The sequence below is a fragment of the Mustela lutreola genome, chromosome 7 (assembly GCF_030435805.1).
Source record: "Mustela lutreola isolate mMusLut2 chromosome 7, mMusLut2.pri, whole genome shotgun sequence".
Taxonomy (NCBI): domain Eukaryota; kingdom Metazoa; phylum Chordata; class Mammalia; order Carnivora; family Mustelidae; genus Mustela; species Mustela lutreola.
The window spans coordinates 57,948,041-57,966,152 of NC_081296.1; the positions used below are offsets into that span (position 1 = coordinate 57,948,041).

At 37.5% G+C, this 18,112-nt stretch overlaps 1 protein-coding gene across 1 annotated transcript; it reads right to left on the reverse strand.

Annotated features, from left to right (window-relative positions):
- Positions 1-1,017: 1,017 nt before the first annotated feature.
- On the reverse strand, positions 1,018-1,971 carry LOC131837120 (olfactory receptor 11G2-like). Its single transcript, XM_059183379.1, has one exon. It carries the CDS (start codon positions 1,969-1,971, stop codon positions 1,018-1,020), a length of 954 nt encoding a protein of 317 aa, XP_059039362.1.
- Between the last annotated feature and the right edge of the window lie 16,141 nt (positions 1,972-18,112).

The window sequence follows — 18,112 nt, forward strand, 5'->3', positions numbered from 1 at the left end:
GTTTTTACTTTTATTTTTTGTTCTTTTTTAATTTAAATTTTGTTAGTTAACATATATGCAATATTGGTTTCTGAATCAGAATTCAATGACATTACTTACATACAACACTCAGTGCTCATCGCAAATGCCCTCTTTTTGGAGTACTCTCATACTATTTTCCAGAGAGGCTGTACCACTTTGCATTCCCACAGCAGTGTAGTAAGGTTCCTCTTTCTCTGCAACCTCACCAACATCTGTTGTTTCCTTAGTTGTTAAGTTTAGCCATTCTGACTGGTGTGAGGTGGTATCTCATTGTGTTTTTGAGTTGGATTTCCCTGATGACAAGTGATGTGGAGCATTTTATTTTTTTCATTTGTCTGTTGGCCATTTGAATGTCGTCTTTGGAGAAATTGTCTGTTCATGTCTTCTGCCCATTTCTTGGCTGGGTTATTTGGTTTTGGGTGTTGAGTTTGAGAAGTTCTTTACAGATCTTGGATTCCAGCCCTTTATCTGATATGTCATTTGTGAATATCTTCTCCCATTTCATAGGTTGACTTTTAGTTTTGTTGATTATTTCCTTTGCTGTACATAAGGTTTTATCATGACGAAGTCCCAAAAATTCATTTTTGCTTCTCTTTCCCTTGACTTTGGAGATGTGTCTAACAAGAAGTTGCTGTGACCAAAGTCAAAGAGGTTACTGGGTGTGTTCTCCTCTAGGGTTTGAATAGATTCCTGTCTCACATTTAGGTCCTTCTTCCATTTTGAGTTTATTTTTGTGTAAGGTGTAAGAAAGTGGTCTGGTTTCATTCTTCTGCATGTGGCTATCCAACTTTCCCAAAAGCAACTATTGAAGAGACTAAGAAAGTCTTATTTATTAAATAAAACTAGTCCCATCATGTAGTTATGGATATTTAAGATGGTGGTGGGCTTTATTGTAACAGTTCTCTAACCAAAATTATTGAATTCTCTAGAAAAGTATCTTGCTTACATTTTGTTAAGATAGGTTGTGGTGGAACTTGATTCACTCTGACTTCTGATTTATATTTTATGGACAGGTATTTCTATCCCAAAGACTTTCCTTAGGGCAGTCTTCATTTCCTTGTTCCTGAGGCTATATATTAGAGGATTACAGAAGGGTGTTATCACAGAATAAAATAAGGTTATAATTTTCTGCACTTGCACTGGGTGTCCTGATCCAGGACTAACATACATCACCATGATGGAGCCATAAAACAGGGTGACAACTGCCAGATGAGAGGCACATGTAGAGAAAGCCTTATGTTTGCTTGCTGCTGAGGGCATTCGTAGCACAGCCACAATCACTAGAGCATAGGAGCAAAGAATAAAGAGAAAGGTGCCAATCATGAAAACAGCATTGAAAGTAGAGTAAATGAACTGGGTGGTAGTGTCTTCAGAACAGGACAGCAACATCAATGGGACAGGATCACACACAAAATGGTTGATGGTATTTGGGCCACAGTAAGGCAACTGTGAAATGAGAACAACTGGGGTTAGGAAGAGGATGAACCCACATGACCATCCAAAGATGACAAGGCCAGTATACAGCTGTTTAGTCATGATGCGTGGGTAATATAGAGGACAGCAGATGGCAAGGTACCTGTCAAAGGCCATGATGCAAAGGAAGAAGCCCTCATCACACCCAAATGAGAAGAAGAAGTAGAACTGTGTGAAACAGCTCACAAAGGAGATAGACTTGCTTGTGGACAGGAAATTGGCCAACATATTAGGGACAGTCGTGGTGACATAACATATTTCCAGGAGAGAGAAATTCCCCAAGAAGATGTACATGGGGGTATGAAGACGCCGGTCCCACCGCACAGCACAGACAATGGCTGCATTCCCCATCAGAGTCAGGGTGTAGACTACTGAGAAGAGTGCAAAGTAGAGGAGCTGCATTTCTGGGCTTGAAGGAAAGCCCATGAAGATGAAGTGGCTGACAGAGTTGGTGGTTTCTGTGCTGGACACATTCATTGGTCTGTAAGACATGGGGGATTGACTTGGTTATTGCACCTTAATGGGGTACGCTGGTTCTTGAAAACACCAAATTCTTTTTTTTGATAAAGTAACAAACTGAGGTTTCTATTAAAGCAACAAAGCTGTGATCATCATAACCTGTTTCCCAAGAGTATGATTTCATTTTGGTAAGATGTAAATAATAATATAAATAAAAACATGGTATGGATCAATCATTAAGCTAGGTTAGGATCCTGGATTACATATTAGGAGTGCTAAATTGAGATTTCCTTTTGAAGTATAATGTAAAATTAATTTGTCATAATTAGTAATATTGATAAGAATATCAAGTGAAGTACTATTTATATTAAGGCATTTCAGAAAGTTCTGTCTCACTGAGATATAATGAAAGGGCACAGGGACTATTTATTTTTGTTCTTGTTTATGATATTATAAAGTGATGACTGAAACAGCTCTCTGGTTCGTTAGATAGTCCATTATATGACCAGACATGTTAGCTATGTAAAAAACGTTTTCCTCTCCACCAGCCTATTGGATTTAGCTCCACAGATGAGGAAGAACCTTACATTTTGGCACCTAAAATTACCCGTAGTTTGTTGTTATTGAATAACAGCTTAACTTCTATATGTCTTCTTTCCTTAGAAACCTACTTTTGGCTATCACATTTGGCATCTAAGGTGGAAGGACTGATGTTTATGTATACTCATTTGCTCATGACACTACATAGACTATATCAAGTCTGCATGCAACTTAACAGTTCAGTCTACTTATTTTCCATAGCAATCATATCATATCAGGTGGCAGTGGAATGCATGTACTGGAATTTCTCCAAATACAGGAGTTTTTTTTTTTTTTTTTTCTTGTCCTGGAAGAGAAAGATTCTCCCTTGATCTGTTGTTATTGTATGATAATATATTTTAAAAAAAGATTATTTAGGATTTTATATCCTTAATAATTATATGATTTTCCCAGCTGAGGTTGTTATATAGTATCTGAGAAAGAATTAAATGTGATATTAAATAGAGACAGCAAGGTATGGAGGTACTGAGTCTTGGCCGTTCACTAGAAGTGAAAAAACAGAGTGCCTTTAAGTTAACTACATTCAAATTGTACTTAAATGTGTATAATGAGGACAAAAATATACAGAATCAAAGAGGGAAAATATTAATATTAATGTAAGAAGCAATTGATAGTATTAAGTTTCTAAAATAATCTATAGGATGCCCACAAATTATTCTGCTGCATTATTTTTTCTTTAAGAAAATGCTCACTTATATGTCTGATAGGTCTTAGTGGTTAAGACCTATCAGACATATAAGTGGTTCATAACGCATTTGATTGAATTTTTAAAACTCATTTATTTTTGTTCTTTTTATTCTGGACTGTGTCCTGACATTGGTATCCTACTCTAAGCCATTTTAATTAATATTTTGACTGACAATGGGGCACTAACAGTGGTATATGAAATCAGTATCAATACTCACCCTGTTTGTGTCTCCTATTACAGTATTTCTCAGGAATACTAATTGTACTAAGTCATAATCCAAAGCAAATCCTACAAATGCAAGAAACAGCACACAGATGCTGAATGGTTTTGTCATTAAAAGAAATCATTTCACATACACCAAGGCATATTAAATTACTAAAACTGAGAGCAATATATGCATTAGAGAGAGATATCAGTGGAATCAGAGATTTGTTACATTTTCTTTGTTAAACAAGCAACAAAATTCATCATTCATCCACCTCTAGTAATTTATTAGTTACACATTTTTACACAAAATCCCCAGGCCTCTTTTGTAAATAATATTTATATTTTAAAGGGATAGGAAGCTAGATAAATGTATTTCCCCAGACATGGGGAAAGAAGAGAAAAATTAATATTTTCAAACTTTTCTGTATGAATTTTATTGTAATCAGATATTTACATTTTCAGAGCAAGAAGAAAGCACTTGCCAGTAAATCCATTTATGCTGAAAATCAGCATTTGTAATAGGGCATGCAAAGTTTTAACATGCTCCTTGGATATGTGTCAAGAAGAAAGGTCAGAGAGGGCGAATAAAATATTACCCCACAGAGTGTAAAACATGTGAGAGGCTTCTGAAGAATTGGAGAATCCAGTTTGTAACCTGCCATAAATTATACAGAGTGAATTTTAAAATATTTTTTCCCCTAGCAGCAAAACTCATATTTATGGTTAAGATTAAGCCTAGGTGAAGGTATTATCTGTATTTATCTCTTTGCTTCATAGTCTTTTGAGATTTGTAACCCTCTCCCATGACATTTTTAAAGTATTTGTTCAATAGATGAGGTTGTTTTGAATTTTATTTATTCACAATGAAATTCCAAGCCGTACTGTTCCCTGAGGATTAGTACATTGCAGAAGTATGTTTCTACCTTCTCTTAAACTTTTTCTCACCAGGCACAAAAGGTTCCTGGGGAATAATTAAATAGTAATAGAGCTTGTTGTAATAGATACAATATGAAGACAAACCATTGGATTCCCTGTTTCTATTTTGAAGAAAGAGAAAATTCTTTCCCCATCAATATTCTTAAATTTGTTTTTTAGAGACATTTCAGTCACAATTTTATCATACCTATTAGAAAAATGACATTTTAAGTGCTAAGACTGGTATGGAGTTATTTAACAAATATTTATCAAGTGCTTACCAGGCACTGGGAACATATCCAGGCAAACAAAATAGAACAAGTTCTTGTTTACCTAGAACAATTCAGTGGGATACGGAAACCACAGAAGATCAAATCAACAAGTGCACTATAATTTTTTTTTTCATTTGAGATGTGTGTGAATTGAATGGATCAGAAATGGAGCAGGAATATAATTTTAAAGAGAGTTTTAAGGAAAGCCCAACAGAGATATCAACATTTGAGCCGTTGCTTGGAAAAGTGACAGAACAAACCGAGAGGATACCAAAAGAGATTTCAGGCAGAAGGAACAGCTAATGCTAGGAATATGTGCAGTGGTATATCAGAAGAAGAGTAAGGTGGCTGGTGTGCTGGAGTAGTGTTTACTAGGGAGAATCTGCCTCTTTCTGGTGTCCTGCTATCCCCATTTCTTCTTTGTGTAGCATCTGTACTTCTTTGTAGTCTTTTCTCCTTAAACATTCCCCCCCATATTTATTGAGCTATAATTGACATATATAGCAACAATATGTAAGTTTAAAGTGTGCTATGTACTAATTTGATATACTTACATACTGTGAAGTGATTACCACCATAACATTAGCTAACAACTGCCTCACCTCATATAATTATTCTTTATCTCTTGTGATGAAAATATTGCAGATCTACTCTTAGCAACTTTAATTTTGTAGTACAGTGTTGTTGACAGTAATTACCATGGTGTACATTAGATCCCCAAAATGTTTTCATCTTATAACAGGAAATTTGTATTTTTAGACAAGTATCTTCCCATTTCCCCTACCTCACAGCCCCTGGCAACCACAAATCTGTTTTGTTTCTATGAGTTCAGATTTTTGAGATTCTACATAAAAGTGATACAGTATTTGCCTTGTTTGACTTACTTCACTTAGCTTAACACTCTTGAGGTCCACCTGTGTTGTCACCAATGGCAGGATTTTGTTCTTTCTGATAGTTGAATAGTATTCTATTGTATATATGACCACATCTTCTTTATCCATTCATCTGTAGATGGACATTTAGGTTGTTTCCATATCTTAGCTATAGTAAGTAATGCTGCATTAAACATGGGAGTGCAGGTATCTCAACACAGTGATTTTGTTTCCTTCAGGTTTATACCCAGAAGCAAAATTGCTAGATTGCATGATAGTTCTATTATTTATTATTTATTTATTTTTTAAAGATTTTATTTATTTACTTGAGAGAGAGACAGTGAGAGAGAGCATGAATGAGGAGAAGGTCAGAGAGAGAAGCAGACTCCCCATGGAGCTGGGAGCCCCATGCGGGACTCGATCCCGGGACTCCAGGATCATGACCTGAGCCGAAGGCAGTCGTCCAACCAACTGAGCCAGCCAGGCGTCCCTCTATTTTTTATTTTTGAGGGCTCTTCATACTGTTTTTTTATAGTCGCTGTTTTAGTTTGCATTGTCACCAACAATGAACCAGGACTCCCTTTTCTTTTACATTCACACCAACACTTGTTAGCTCTTGTCCCTTGATGCTAGCCATTCTCATGGGTACAAAGTATCCTTTGTGGTTTTGATTTGCATTTTGCTTATTAATGATGTTGAGTACCTTTTTATGTACCTGTTGGTTATTTGCATTATCTCTTTTAGAAATAAATCTATAAAAATCCTTAGTGCATTTTGTTTATTTTATTTTATTTTTAAAGATTTTATTTATTTATTTGACAGACAGAGATCACAAGTAGGCAGAGAGAGAGAGGGAAGCAGGCTTCCTGTTGAGCAGAGAGCCAGAGGCAGGGCTCCATCCCAGGACCTGGGATCATGACCTGAGCCAAAGGCAGAGGCTTTAACCCACTGAACCACTGAGGCGCCCCCCAAAAATCCTTAGTGCATTTTAAAATTTATACATATACTTTGCTTTAGTTGTATGAGTTCCTCATATATTTTGGATATTAACCCCTTACCAGATACAGTTTGTAAATATTTTCTCCCATTCTGTAGATTGTCTTTTATCTTGTTAATTGTTTCTTTGCCGTACAAAAGCTTTTATTTTATTTATGTTTTTAAAAGATCTGATTTATTTTTTAGAGAGATAAAGAGCACAGCACAGGGAGCAGCAAGCAGAGGAAGAGGGAGAAACAGGCTGGCAGAGCAGGAAGCCCGATGTAGGACTCAATCCTGGGACTCTGGAATCATGACCTGAGCCGAAGGCAGATGCTCATGACTGAGCCACCCAGGCACCCCTGTACAAAAGCGTTTAGTTTGATAGAGGTTCACTTGTTAATTTTAGTTCGAAACAGGTTCACTTAATTTTTGCTTTAGTTGTCTCTGCTTTTTGCATTAAACCCAAACCCAAAAAATCTTTGCTAGACTAAGGATTCCCCATGTTATCTTCTGTGGGTATTATGGTTTCAGTCTTATGTCTAAGTCAGTCATCTATTTCAACCTGATTTTTGGGTATGGTGTAGGAGAAGGATCCATTCAGTCTTTTGCATGTGAATATCTAGTTTTCCTAACACTATTTATTGAAGAGACTATCTTTTCCCCATTATGTATTCTTAGTTGATTGTATCTGTATGGTTTTATTTCTGGGCTCTATATTCTATTCCAGTGGTCTGTGTGTCTGTTTTTATGTCAGTACCATACTGTTTTGTCTCCTATAATTTTGTAATATAATTTGGAATCAGAATTTGTGACATTTCTAGTTTTATTTTTCATTCTCAAGATTGTTTTGGTTATTTGGAGTCTTTTGTGGGTCCATATAAATTTTAGGATTATTTTTTTCTATTTATGTGTAAAGTGTTATTGGAATTTTGATAGGGATTGCATGGAGCTAGATTGTTTTGATTAATATGGGAACATATTAACAATAATTCTTATAGTTCATGAATGTGGGATATCTTTACATTTTATTGTGCCCTTTTCAGTTTATCTCATTAGTGTCTCAAAGTTCTCAGTGTAGAGATCTTTTATCTTATGGTAAAATTTGTTCCTATGTATTTTATTTTTTTTGATGCTTTGTAAGTGGGATTGTTAATTGCTTAATTTCTTTTCTGGACATTTTATTGTTAGTGTATAGAAACACAACTGTTTTTTTGTATACTGATTTCGTATTTTGCAACTCTAATGAATTAATTTACTAGTTCTGCAGTTCTACAGTTTTATAGGATTGTAGTTGTAGATTTGAGCTGGATCATGTCGCTGCTGCTGGGTCTGTAGTGAAGTCTGATGTCAGGACTCTTTGCAGGGTTTTGGGCAGTTGGTGTGGGTCCTCGCTGATCCTTGGATGGGGGAAATTTAGAACCATGGTCTTTTATTTTTAATTATTTTTTTCAGCTTAACAGTATTCATTGTTTTTGCACCACACCCAGTGCCCCATGCAATCCGTGCCCTCTCTAATACCCCCCACCTGGTTCCCCCAACCTCCTACCCCCCACCCCTTCAAAACTCTCAGATTGTTTTTCAGAGTCCATAGTCTCTCATGGTTCACCTCCCCTTCCAATTTCTCTCAATTCCCTTCTCTTCTCCATCTCTCCTTGTCCTCCATGCTATTTGTTATGCCCCACAAATAGGTGAAACCATATGATAATTGACTGTCTCTGCTTGACTTATTTCACTCAGCATAATCTCTTCCAGTCCTGTCCATGTTGCTACAAAAGTTGGGTATTCATCCTTTCTGATGGAGGCAGAACCATGGTCTAAAGGACTAGTGCTGAGACAAGTGTCTGCTTTAGAGTCTGTAGTGGGGTCTGCAGATGACATGCCTCTTACCAGATGTAGGAACAGGGTTGCTCTCACAGGGTCCCTATTAGGGGCCCTGCCAAGGCTGTGGATGTGTACCTAGGTAAACAGAATTAACCTCAGACCATGGCTGAGAGGGGCTATAGCCAAATCACTAGGCTAATTCAACCTCTGCAGTTTTACTGAGATAAACCAGCAGGTCTCTGGCAATACTGATGGGCATGTCTCTTGCCAGTTCTATGAGCAGACAGAATTGCTCTCAAACTGGCTGGGCAGAACTGGTGCCATATCACAGGCTGCTTCAGAGGCCATGTTCAGGACCAATTCTAAATTCATTTTCTGTGCAAGATGTATTTTTTTTTTAAAGATTTTATTTATTTATTTGACAGAGAGAGAGAGACACAGCGAGAGAAGGAACAGAAGCGGGTGTGTGGGGGGAGAAGCCAGCTTCCTGTTGAGCAAGGACCCAGTGAGGGGCTCCATCCCATGACCCTGGGATCATGACCTGAGCTGAAATCAGACACTTAACAACTGAGCCACCCAGGCACCCTGCCAGATGTATTTTTCAAGAGCAGTTTAACATAGTCTAAGTACATTGATTGTATCAATAAACAAGTACTCATTGATTGGCAGTTGTGCTCTTTCCCATGTTATCAGAAAAAAAGAATCAGAAATAATTCCCACTCACTTGGAATAGGCAACAAGTCTATGTTAATCCAACCACCTGCTGTGATAATCCAGTAAGACCTTGAGTGGTAGACATTCTGCAGAACATCACACTAGCCCACTATATCAATGACATCATACTAATTGGATTGGACAAACAAGAAGTGGATAGTTTACTAGAAACTACAGAGGGTGGGAGAAAACACTACGTGGATGTGGAGTTCCACCATATTAGTAAAACTGATGTTTTTCTAACATACTGGCATAAATAGCATCAATGCTCTCCCTTAGTGACATCAGCACAGCATCAGATTGCTGGTGTCCTTCCCTGAGAATCTGATTTTCAGCTTCATAGGGCCTGATCTCTAAGCTTTTAGGTTTTTAATAATTCCAACTTTCCCCCTTCGTTGTCCCAGAACTAACGGTGGTATCTGGGTTATTCGATTTTGAGCTTTTTTTCCTTTTTGTTTTGGTTTGACATTGTTTATTACTTTAGTGATCTCTTTTTTTACATTAAGTTCACTATATTACAATACTTTATATCTGTCGACTGATACAGAATGGTTCTGGAAAACAGATCGTCAAAAATGGTAGTTTGGGACTACTGTGATCTTATTTTGTGGCTTCAACACAATGCTTACTAACTTGTCTATTCTAGTGGGATTCCAGTAATCCTTAATAATCTAGTAATCTAGTAATTCTAGGAAACTAGTAATCTAGTATTTAATGATATAATATTTCAGTTATTTTCAGTAAATTGTGCTGTGACCACTGGATATTTACATGGAAAGGAATGAAGTTCATATACACAATCTCACATTATAAAAAAATTAACTCAAAATGGATTGTACCTGAAAGCAATATTAGTACTATAAAACTCAGAAAAATTCATAAATGTATATATATCTCTCTAGGCATTATTTGGTTATATAATGTTTTCTTATAATACCAAAAGCATAAGAGACAAGATAGAAAATACTTACTCAAAATGGAAATTTTTTATGTTTCAAAGGGTACCATCAAGAAAGTGAAAATACAATCCATAAGGGCAAGATATTTGCAAATCATATATCTAATAAGAGACTTATATTCAGAACATTCAAAAAACTTTTATAAATCAACAATAAGAGGCTCAATTTAAAAGTTGTTAAAAAATTGAAGTATAGAGTTTTCTTTTGCGGGGGGTTGAAATCTTTTTATTTCACCACAAAAATTTCATAGCAAAAAAAAAAAAATTTCATAGCAGCACACATGAAAAACGTCTGAGTAAAAAAAAAAAAATGCCCCCAAACTTTTACTGTTCTTTAAAAATACACGTTAAACTCCAAACTTATACCACCCAGTTCAATGGGATCATCCAAACATTAATATTACATTAAGATGCTTATTTTTTAAGTAATAAAAAACTCTTAGTAAAGTATATATTTTGATAGGTTTAATTTTAAGTTTACATCGTTAAAACTATACTCAAGGTTTTTTAAACAAAGTCAAAAAATGGGCAAAAACATGACCAGACACTTCTCCAAAGAAGACATACAAATGGCTAATGGACACATGAAAAAGTCTTCATCATCATTAGGGAAAATCAAATCAAAACCACATTGAGATACCACTTTATACCAGTTAGAATGGCAAAAATGAACAAGGCAAGAAACGACTGATGTTGGAGAAGTTGTGGGAAAGGCGAACCTCTTACACTGTTGGTGGGAATGCAAATTGGTGTAGCCACTTTGGAAAACAGTGTGGAGGTTCCTCAGAAAATTAAAAATAGAGCTACCTTATGACCCTGCAATTGCATTTACTGGGTATTTACCCCAAAGATACAGATGTAGTGTAAAGAAGGGCCATGTATACCCCAATGTTCATTGCGGCAATGGCCACAGTCACCAAACTGTGGAAAGAGCCAAGATGCCCTTCAATCAATGAATGGATAAAGAAGATGTGGTTCATATATACAATGGAGTATTACTCAGCTATCAGAAGGGATAAATACCCAACTTTTGCATCAACATAGACAGGATTGGAAGAGATTATGCTAAGTGAAATAAATCAAATAGAGAAAGTCAATTATCATATGGTTTCACTTATTTGTGGAACAAAGGAATAGCATGGAGGACATTAGGAGAAGGGAAAAATAAAAGGGGAGAAATCGAGGTGGAAGACAAACCACGAGAGATTATGGACTCTGGGAAACAAACAGAGGGTTTTAGTAGGGGGATGGGTGAAATAAGTATACAGTTTTCCAATGAAGATATGCAGATAATAATAAGAAGATGAAAATGTGCTTTGTTGTAAGCCAATGAGGAAAACAGTTTGTCAGTTTCTCAAAATGTTATTCTTATAAATGTTTTAAATTCTAGTTCAGACATCTTACTTATGCTTGTATTGGTTAAGTGCCTGGCTATGAGTTCTATTTCCTGTTCTTTCTTTTGGGGTGAATTTCTCTACTTCATCATTTTGTCCAGAAAATAAAAGAAGAAAGATAAAAAAGTCCAAAACAACAAAAACAAAGGAAAAAACAAAACAAGCAAAAACAACTGGATCCTGAGTGTGTTTTTGGTCTGTTTTTTAAGAGTCTAAATTCAGGTGCCTGGATGGCTCAGTTGGTTAAACGTCTGCTTTCAACTCAGGTTGTGATCCCACTGTCTTGGGGTCAGAACCCTGCATAGGGCTCCCTACTCAGTGAGGAGCCACCTTCTCTTTCTCCCTTTGCAGCTCCACTGCTTGTGTTCTCTCTCAAATGAATGAATAAAATCTTAAAAAAAAAACCCTAGATCCAAAAATAAAAAAATAAAATGAAGTAAATTGAAAATAAAGTAAAAAATATGTAAATTATAAAAATAATAAAAAATAAAAGGAATTGAAAAAATAATAATACAAATAAAAGTACAAAGGAGGCTAGATACTATTTTCCACTAGAGCTGAAACTTTGCAGCCCTCTAGGATCAATAAACTTGGTATGAGTGAGTTTTTTGTGCTGGTCTTCTGGGGGAGGGGCATGTTGTGCTGATTCTCTAGCTGGCCCTGGTGGAAATGTGTCCCCAGGATGCAAGGGGTCAGGGTTTGGTGTAAGCGTCTCCTGTATCCACTAGGTGGCACTGTTTTGCTCCCTGAAGGTTTTTGGCGCTGATGGGTGGGATAAATCTCTGCTTCCTGGCCTGGGAGCTGAAAAGTTCGTGCCCTCATTCTTCAGTGAGCTTTCACAGAAGAGCAGCCAATCACTCCTCTTGTTTCCCCAGTTTCTGTCAGAGCCCTGTCTTCACCCTGCCTGTGTCTGAGCAATTTTATTTCAGGCGTGCAACTGAATTTCAAAATGCCAAATTTTAGGGATTCCCAGAGCGCAGATCCACATTGTTCTTCTGGGAAAAGGTCTTGCTTTGCCTTTCCTGCTGGCCAGCTGTCCAGGAAAGCAGCAACACAATTGCAGGGCAGTTCACAGTTTATGGCAATATAGAGCAGAAAGCTGGCACCAGCAGTTGTTGTTCTCAGCTGGCTAATACACTCCTCTGCCTGGGAACAGTGCCCCACTTAGGTGACACCAGTTCTTGTGTGACCCAGGGGATCCTCAGACCACCCTGTCACTCTTGGGATTCTGCCCCACTTCACCACCTAACCACCTTGAAGCCAGGCATTTCACCCGTGGTAGCAGACATCTAAAGCTCAGATTTTGTGCTCTGCTTCTTATAATACTTTGTGGTAGCCTCTGTAAGCAGGTTCCCTCCCTGCCATCATATCCACAGCTGTATTTACCCCGATTCAAGTCTCCACACCTCCTACCTTCCAAAAGTGTGGTCATTTTTCTTTTTATAGGCCTGCAGGACTTTTCTCTCTGACCTCCAATTGATTTTTTCTCTCTGACCACAGAATGATTTGATAACTTTCTAGCTGTGTTTGAAGGGTGAGACAAGCTTAGGGTCTTCTACCTCCACCATTTTTTTTTTTTAAAGATTTTATTTATTTATTTGACAGAGAGAAATTACAAGTACACTGAGAGGCAGGCAGAGAGAGAGAGAAGGAAGCAGGCTCCCTGCTGAGCAGAGAGCCCGATGTGGGACTCAATCCCAGGACCCTGAGATCATGACCTGAGCCGAAGGCAGCGGCTTAACCCACTGAGCCACCCAGGCGCCCCACTACCTCCACCATCTTAACTCCTCCACCCCATCCAAGATAATTGAAAATATGTGTCAATAAAAAGTTTAAAAAAAAGATATGCATCCACCCAAAAACTTGTACAAGAGTTTTTATGGCAGCATTATTCATAATACACAAAAAGTGAAACAACTGACCCATGGATAAGTAAAATGTTGTGGCATGTCCATATAATGGAATATTGTTTGGTAATAAAAGGTAATGAAGAACTGATCCATGTACAATATGGATGAGTCTTGAAGATATTTTACTACTTTTGAAAATATCACAATAACCTTGAAAATATTTATACTAAGTTAAAGAAGCCAGTCAAAAAGACGAGAGTAGATTAGTGATTGTCAGAAGATAGAGGAAGAGGGGAATGGAGAGTAGCTGCTGGAGGGTACAGGGTTTCATTGTGTGCTGACGAAAATGTTCTAAAATTAGTGATAATGATTGCACAACTCTGAATATCCTAAAACCACTGAATTGTGCACTTCAAAAAAGGTAATTTTTTTGTACATGAATTATATTTTGATGAAGCTTTTATAAAAAATAAAAAGGTCAGAAAACTATAGAAAATAAGTTGTCAATTATTGTCGTAATTAAGTGCCTTGATCAAACAAGCAGCTGCTGAACTTTCCTGTTATGGCAGCAGTGATGACCAAAAGCACTGTGGCTTGGGTGGCTTTCTCTGAGTGTACTGGAGCGTTGGTAGAAAGAAAATGACAAGGTCAGATCTTTAAAATCTTAGCTGAAGTCATTGCCAGTGAAGTGGAGAGCTTCCATGACAGCCATTATCTTCTTTCTGTTAGCTACAGTGCTGATCTTGCTGTAAATTAGATGTAAAATTTCACTGTGTCAATTTCAGGATTATAAAATTGAGTTCAAAGTATTACTAGTCTCTCACAAGCAAGTTAGGATGTTGGTTGGCAGTAATACCACCAGTCTGGACTAAAACAGAGACAATTCAAATTTAAAAGAGACTTCTGTGCCTCCATACTTTGATGAGTGGGAAACAGGCTAAGAAAGCTACTCTGGTACAAACCCAGATCATTTCTAATGGAAACAGAAAATGACTCAGAGGGTGGAGCCTGGAGCCAACAGCCATAGAGAAAAATTCCTAAAAAGCAAACCCGAGGGGTGCCTGAGTGGCACAGGCAGTTAAGAGTCTCACTGTTGGTTCCAGTTCAGGTTGTGATCTCAGGATTGTGAGATCAAACCCCATCATAGCCTATGTGCTGAATGCAGAGTCTGCTTGGAGTTTCTCTCTCCCTTTCCCTCTGCCCCTCTGCATACATGCTCTCTCTCTCTCTGTCTGTCTGTCTCTCCCTCTCAAATGAATAAATAAATCTTTAAAAAGTAAAATGCAAACCTGAGAACTAAATCAATGAACATTCCTTTCCCTGCTCTGTTGTCAGCTGCGGCTGACATAAGAAATACAGACTGGGTGGCTTAAACAATAGAAATGTATTTTCTCATAGTTCTGGAGTCTAGCAGCTCAAGAGCAAGGTGTTGACAAGTTTGCTGTCTCCTGAGGACTCTCTCCTTGGCTGCTTTCTCACTGTGTCTTCACATGGCCTTTTCTCTGTGTGTACACATTCTTGGTGTCTCTTCCTCTTCCACTGAATTCTGGAACCATCCTAATCACCTCATTTAATCTTAATTACATAATTATAGGCCACATTTCAAATATAGTCACATTGGAGGTGAGGGCTTCAACATATAAGTCTTGGGGAATGCAATTCAGATTTTAACACCTTGGAAAAGAAGGAATCGGTGCCATGTTCTCATGTGGATTTCAGAATTACTATGGCGAATGGACTTCTTTTTGTCTTCTGATTCCATTTTTTACATTTTGAAACAAAAACAAAGTTATAGAAAACTTGAGAGTATAGTAAAAAGGCTTTTCTGCCCCTAAACCATCATCCCCAAATACTTTAATGTGCCTTTCTAAGAAATAAAAGTATTCTCCAATGTGACCCAATACAATCATCAACTCAAGAAATTAACATGGATACATCACTACCATTTAATCTTCAGAACTTCATTATAGTTTTGTCAGTGTGTGTGTGTGTGTGTGTGTGTGTGTGTGTGCACGCATGCCTGTGTCTATGCAAAAATAACCCAGTTCAGAATTATTTAGTGCATTTAGTTGCAGTGTCATTTTGGGCCCTTTGGGAAGTAGTAGAGAGCTCTAACAGAGTTAGAGGTATATGAGGTTTACTGAGGGTTCATCTGTGAAAAATAAAGGGGAGAGGCAGGAGGCACAGCCAGGGAAAGCTTTTAAACTGAGATACTAGAACAGACACCTAAGAAAGGAAGAGGGAAGGAAGGAGGAGGATTGGTGAAGAGGAACCTCAGACTGTGAAGCAGCTCTGAGAAAGTCTTAGCTAGTTCTGTGGGGGAACTCTGGCTCAAAGATTTCCTTCACTGGCTCAGGCCTGGCACCTTCACCCCATCTTTAGTTGGGGACTGCTTGTGGGAAGAACATGGCCTTTGTTTAAATGTGAGGGACACCTGGGTAGTTCATTCAGTTAAGCATCTGCCTTCAGCTCAGGTCATGAACTCAGGGTCTTGGGATTGAGCCCCACTTCTAACTCTGTGGTTAGTGGGGAGTCTTTTTGTCCCTCTGCCCCTCCCCACACTCATGCTCTCTCTCTCACTCTCAAATAAATTAAAAAAAAATGCTGTGGTGAATCATAAGTGTACTAAAGCTGGAGACTATCAGCTTTCTACTTTCCTCATAGCAGATTAGTGTTTTTTTCCCTTGGAGATTTGTATGGCATACCTTCATGGTGGCCACATTTGTCATGTGTCTTTAGTTTCTCTTCCATAGATCTAGGTTCTTAGATCTTTTCCTGAATGTTTGTGAACATTTAATAGGCCAGTTATTTTGTACAATGTTCTTCAATCTGGGTTTGTTTTATATACTTCAGGATTAAATTCTGGTTAGATATCTTTGACAGAAATAGATAGCACTTTCATTTATTGCATTCTGTCATCCCACTTAGAGTAATTTTTACTTTGATTAAAGTGTTGTCTGCCAGCCCACTTCACTCACTGTAAAGTAAGTCTCTCTGTTTTTTATTAGTAAGCAGATTGTGAGGAGGTACTTTGAAACTTAGCAAATACCTCATAAGACTTTCAGTTTATTCATTTATTTATTTGTAAGGATTCACAGTTCCCTATTTTATTGAATAGATATAAATCTGTTGCCAAGTTGTCCCTGATTTATTTGATGGGAACTCATTCAAGTCCTTTTGGTAGGCACACGTAAATCTTTAAAAACTTCCTTGCTCTTTAGAAGGATGCTGTTTAGTCTCCATGTATTTGGGTTCTTTCCAAACTTCCTTTTGTGGTTGAGTTCTAGCTTTAGAGCATTGTGGTCTGAAAATATGCAGGGAATGATCCCAATCTTTTGATACCGGTTGAGTCCTGATTTAGGACCGAGGATATGATCTATTCTGGAGAATGTTCCATGTGCACTAGAGAAGAATGTGTATTCTGTTGCTTTGGGATGAAATATTCTGAATATATCTGTGATGTCCATCTGGTCCAGTGTGTCGTTTAAGGCCTTTATTTCCTTGCTGATCTTTTGCTTGGATGATCTGTCCATTTCAGTAAGGGGAGTGTTAAAGTCCCCTACTATTATTGTATTATTGTTGATGTGTTTCTTTGATTTTGTTATTAATTGGTTTATATAGTTGGCTGCTCCCACGTTGGGGCATAGATATTTAAAATTGTTAAATCTTCTTGTTGGACAGACCCTTTGAGTATGATATAGTGTCCTTCCTCATCTCTTATTATAGTCTTTGGCTTAAAATATAATTGATCTGATATAAGGATTGCCACTCCTGCTTTCTTCTGATGTCCATTAGCATGGTAAATTCTTTTCCACCCCCTCACTTTAAATCTGGAGGTGTCTTCGGGCTTAAAATGAGTTTCTTGGAGACATTGGGGAGGGTATGTGCTTTGGTGAGTGCTGTGAAGTGTGTAAACCTGGTGATTCACACACCTGTACCCCTGGGGATAAAAATATATGTTTATAAAAAATAAAAAATTAATAAAAAAAAACAAAAAACAAAAAAAAAAAAACTTCCTTGCTTTTTGGTGCAGAGAAGATGCTCCAAGCTCATTTTGTGCTTTCTGTTTCCTAGCTCAGGAATCAGCTATTTTCTCTGAGTCCTGGATCCTATTAATGGAACATAGTAGGTATGCTCATTGATGTTGGCACATCACTGTGCTAGGACCTCTCAGTGGCAGATTTATTTCTGTATTTATTCATGTATATTGAAAACCACGAATTTATACTGGTACTTTCAATTCCAACTAACACTACAGGGTTCATTCTAATTTTTATTCTTTCTGTATTTGTTGTACCTTTTCTGACAGTGAGTAGTCTAATAATTTATTGATTTATTAATGTATGTGATAATCCCTCTGTATGCCATTGTATCTCTCTCTCTGTTCAGTGTACTGAACACTTTTCTAACTTTATCACTTCCTAAAATTGCTTGCCCAGTTACCCCATCCCTCTCCACTCTCTTCAACCCACTTGGACCTTGATACTCCTTCTGATACTCCCTCCTACACTCCTTCTGATACTCCATGAACACCCACTACGCTCTGCTAGACCAGTTGGCTTTACAGATGAATTATTCATAAAATTAGGGAGAAAAAGAAGAAAGGAATTCCTTTCTTTTAAACAGGAGTGGATATTGCGGTTATCTTGTCAGATCTCTGTACCCAGGAACTTCATGCATTATTTTAAATGACAAGATTCTGGACTAATGCCTGCTACCATAATGAAGCAAGCCTTTTGGGGGAGAAGTTGAATATATTTTACATGTGGGAGGGACGTACTTAGTCAGGATCAGAGAGTGGACTGTATGGTTGATCATGTTTCCAAAGATATCCCAAAGAATAAAACTATCTTAAATCCTCTTTAAAAGTGACCTTGCCATTTCCCTATC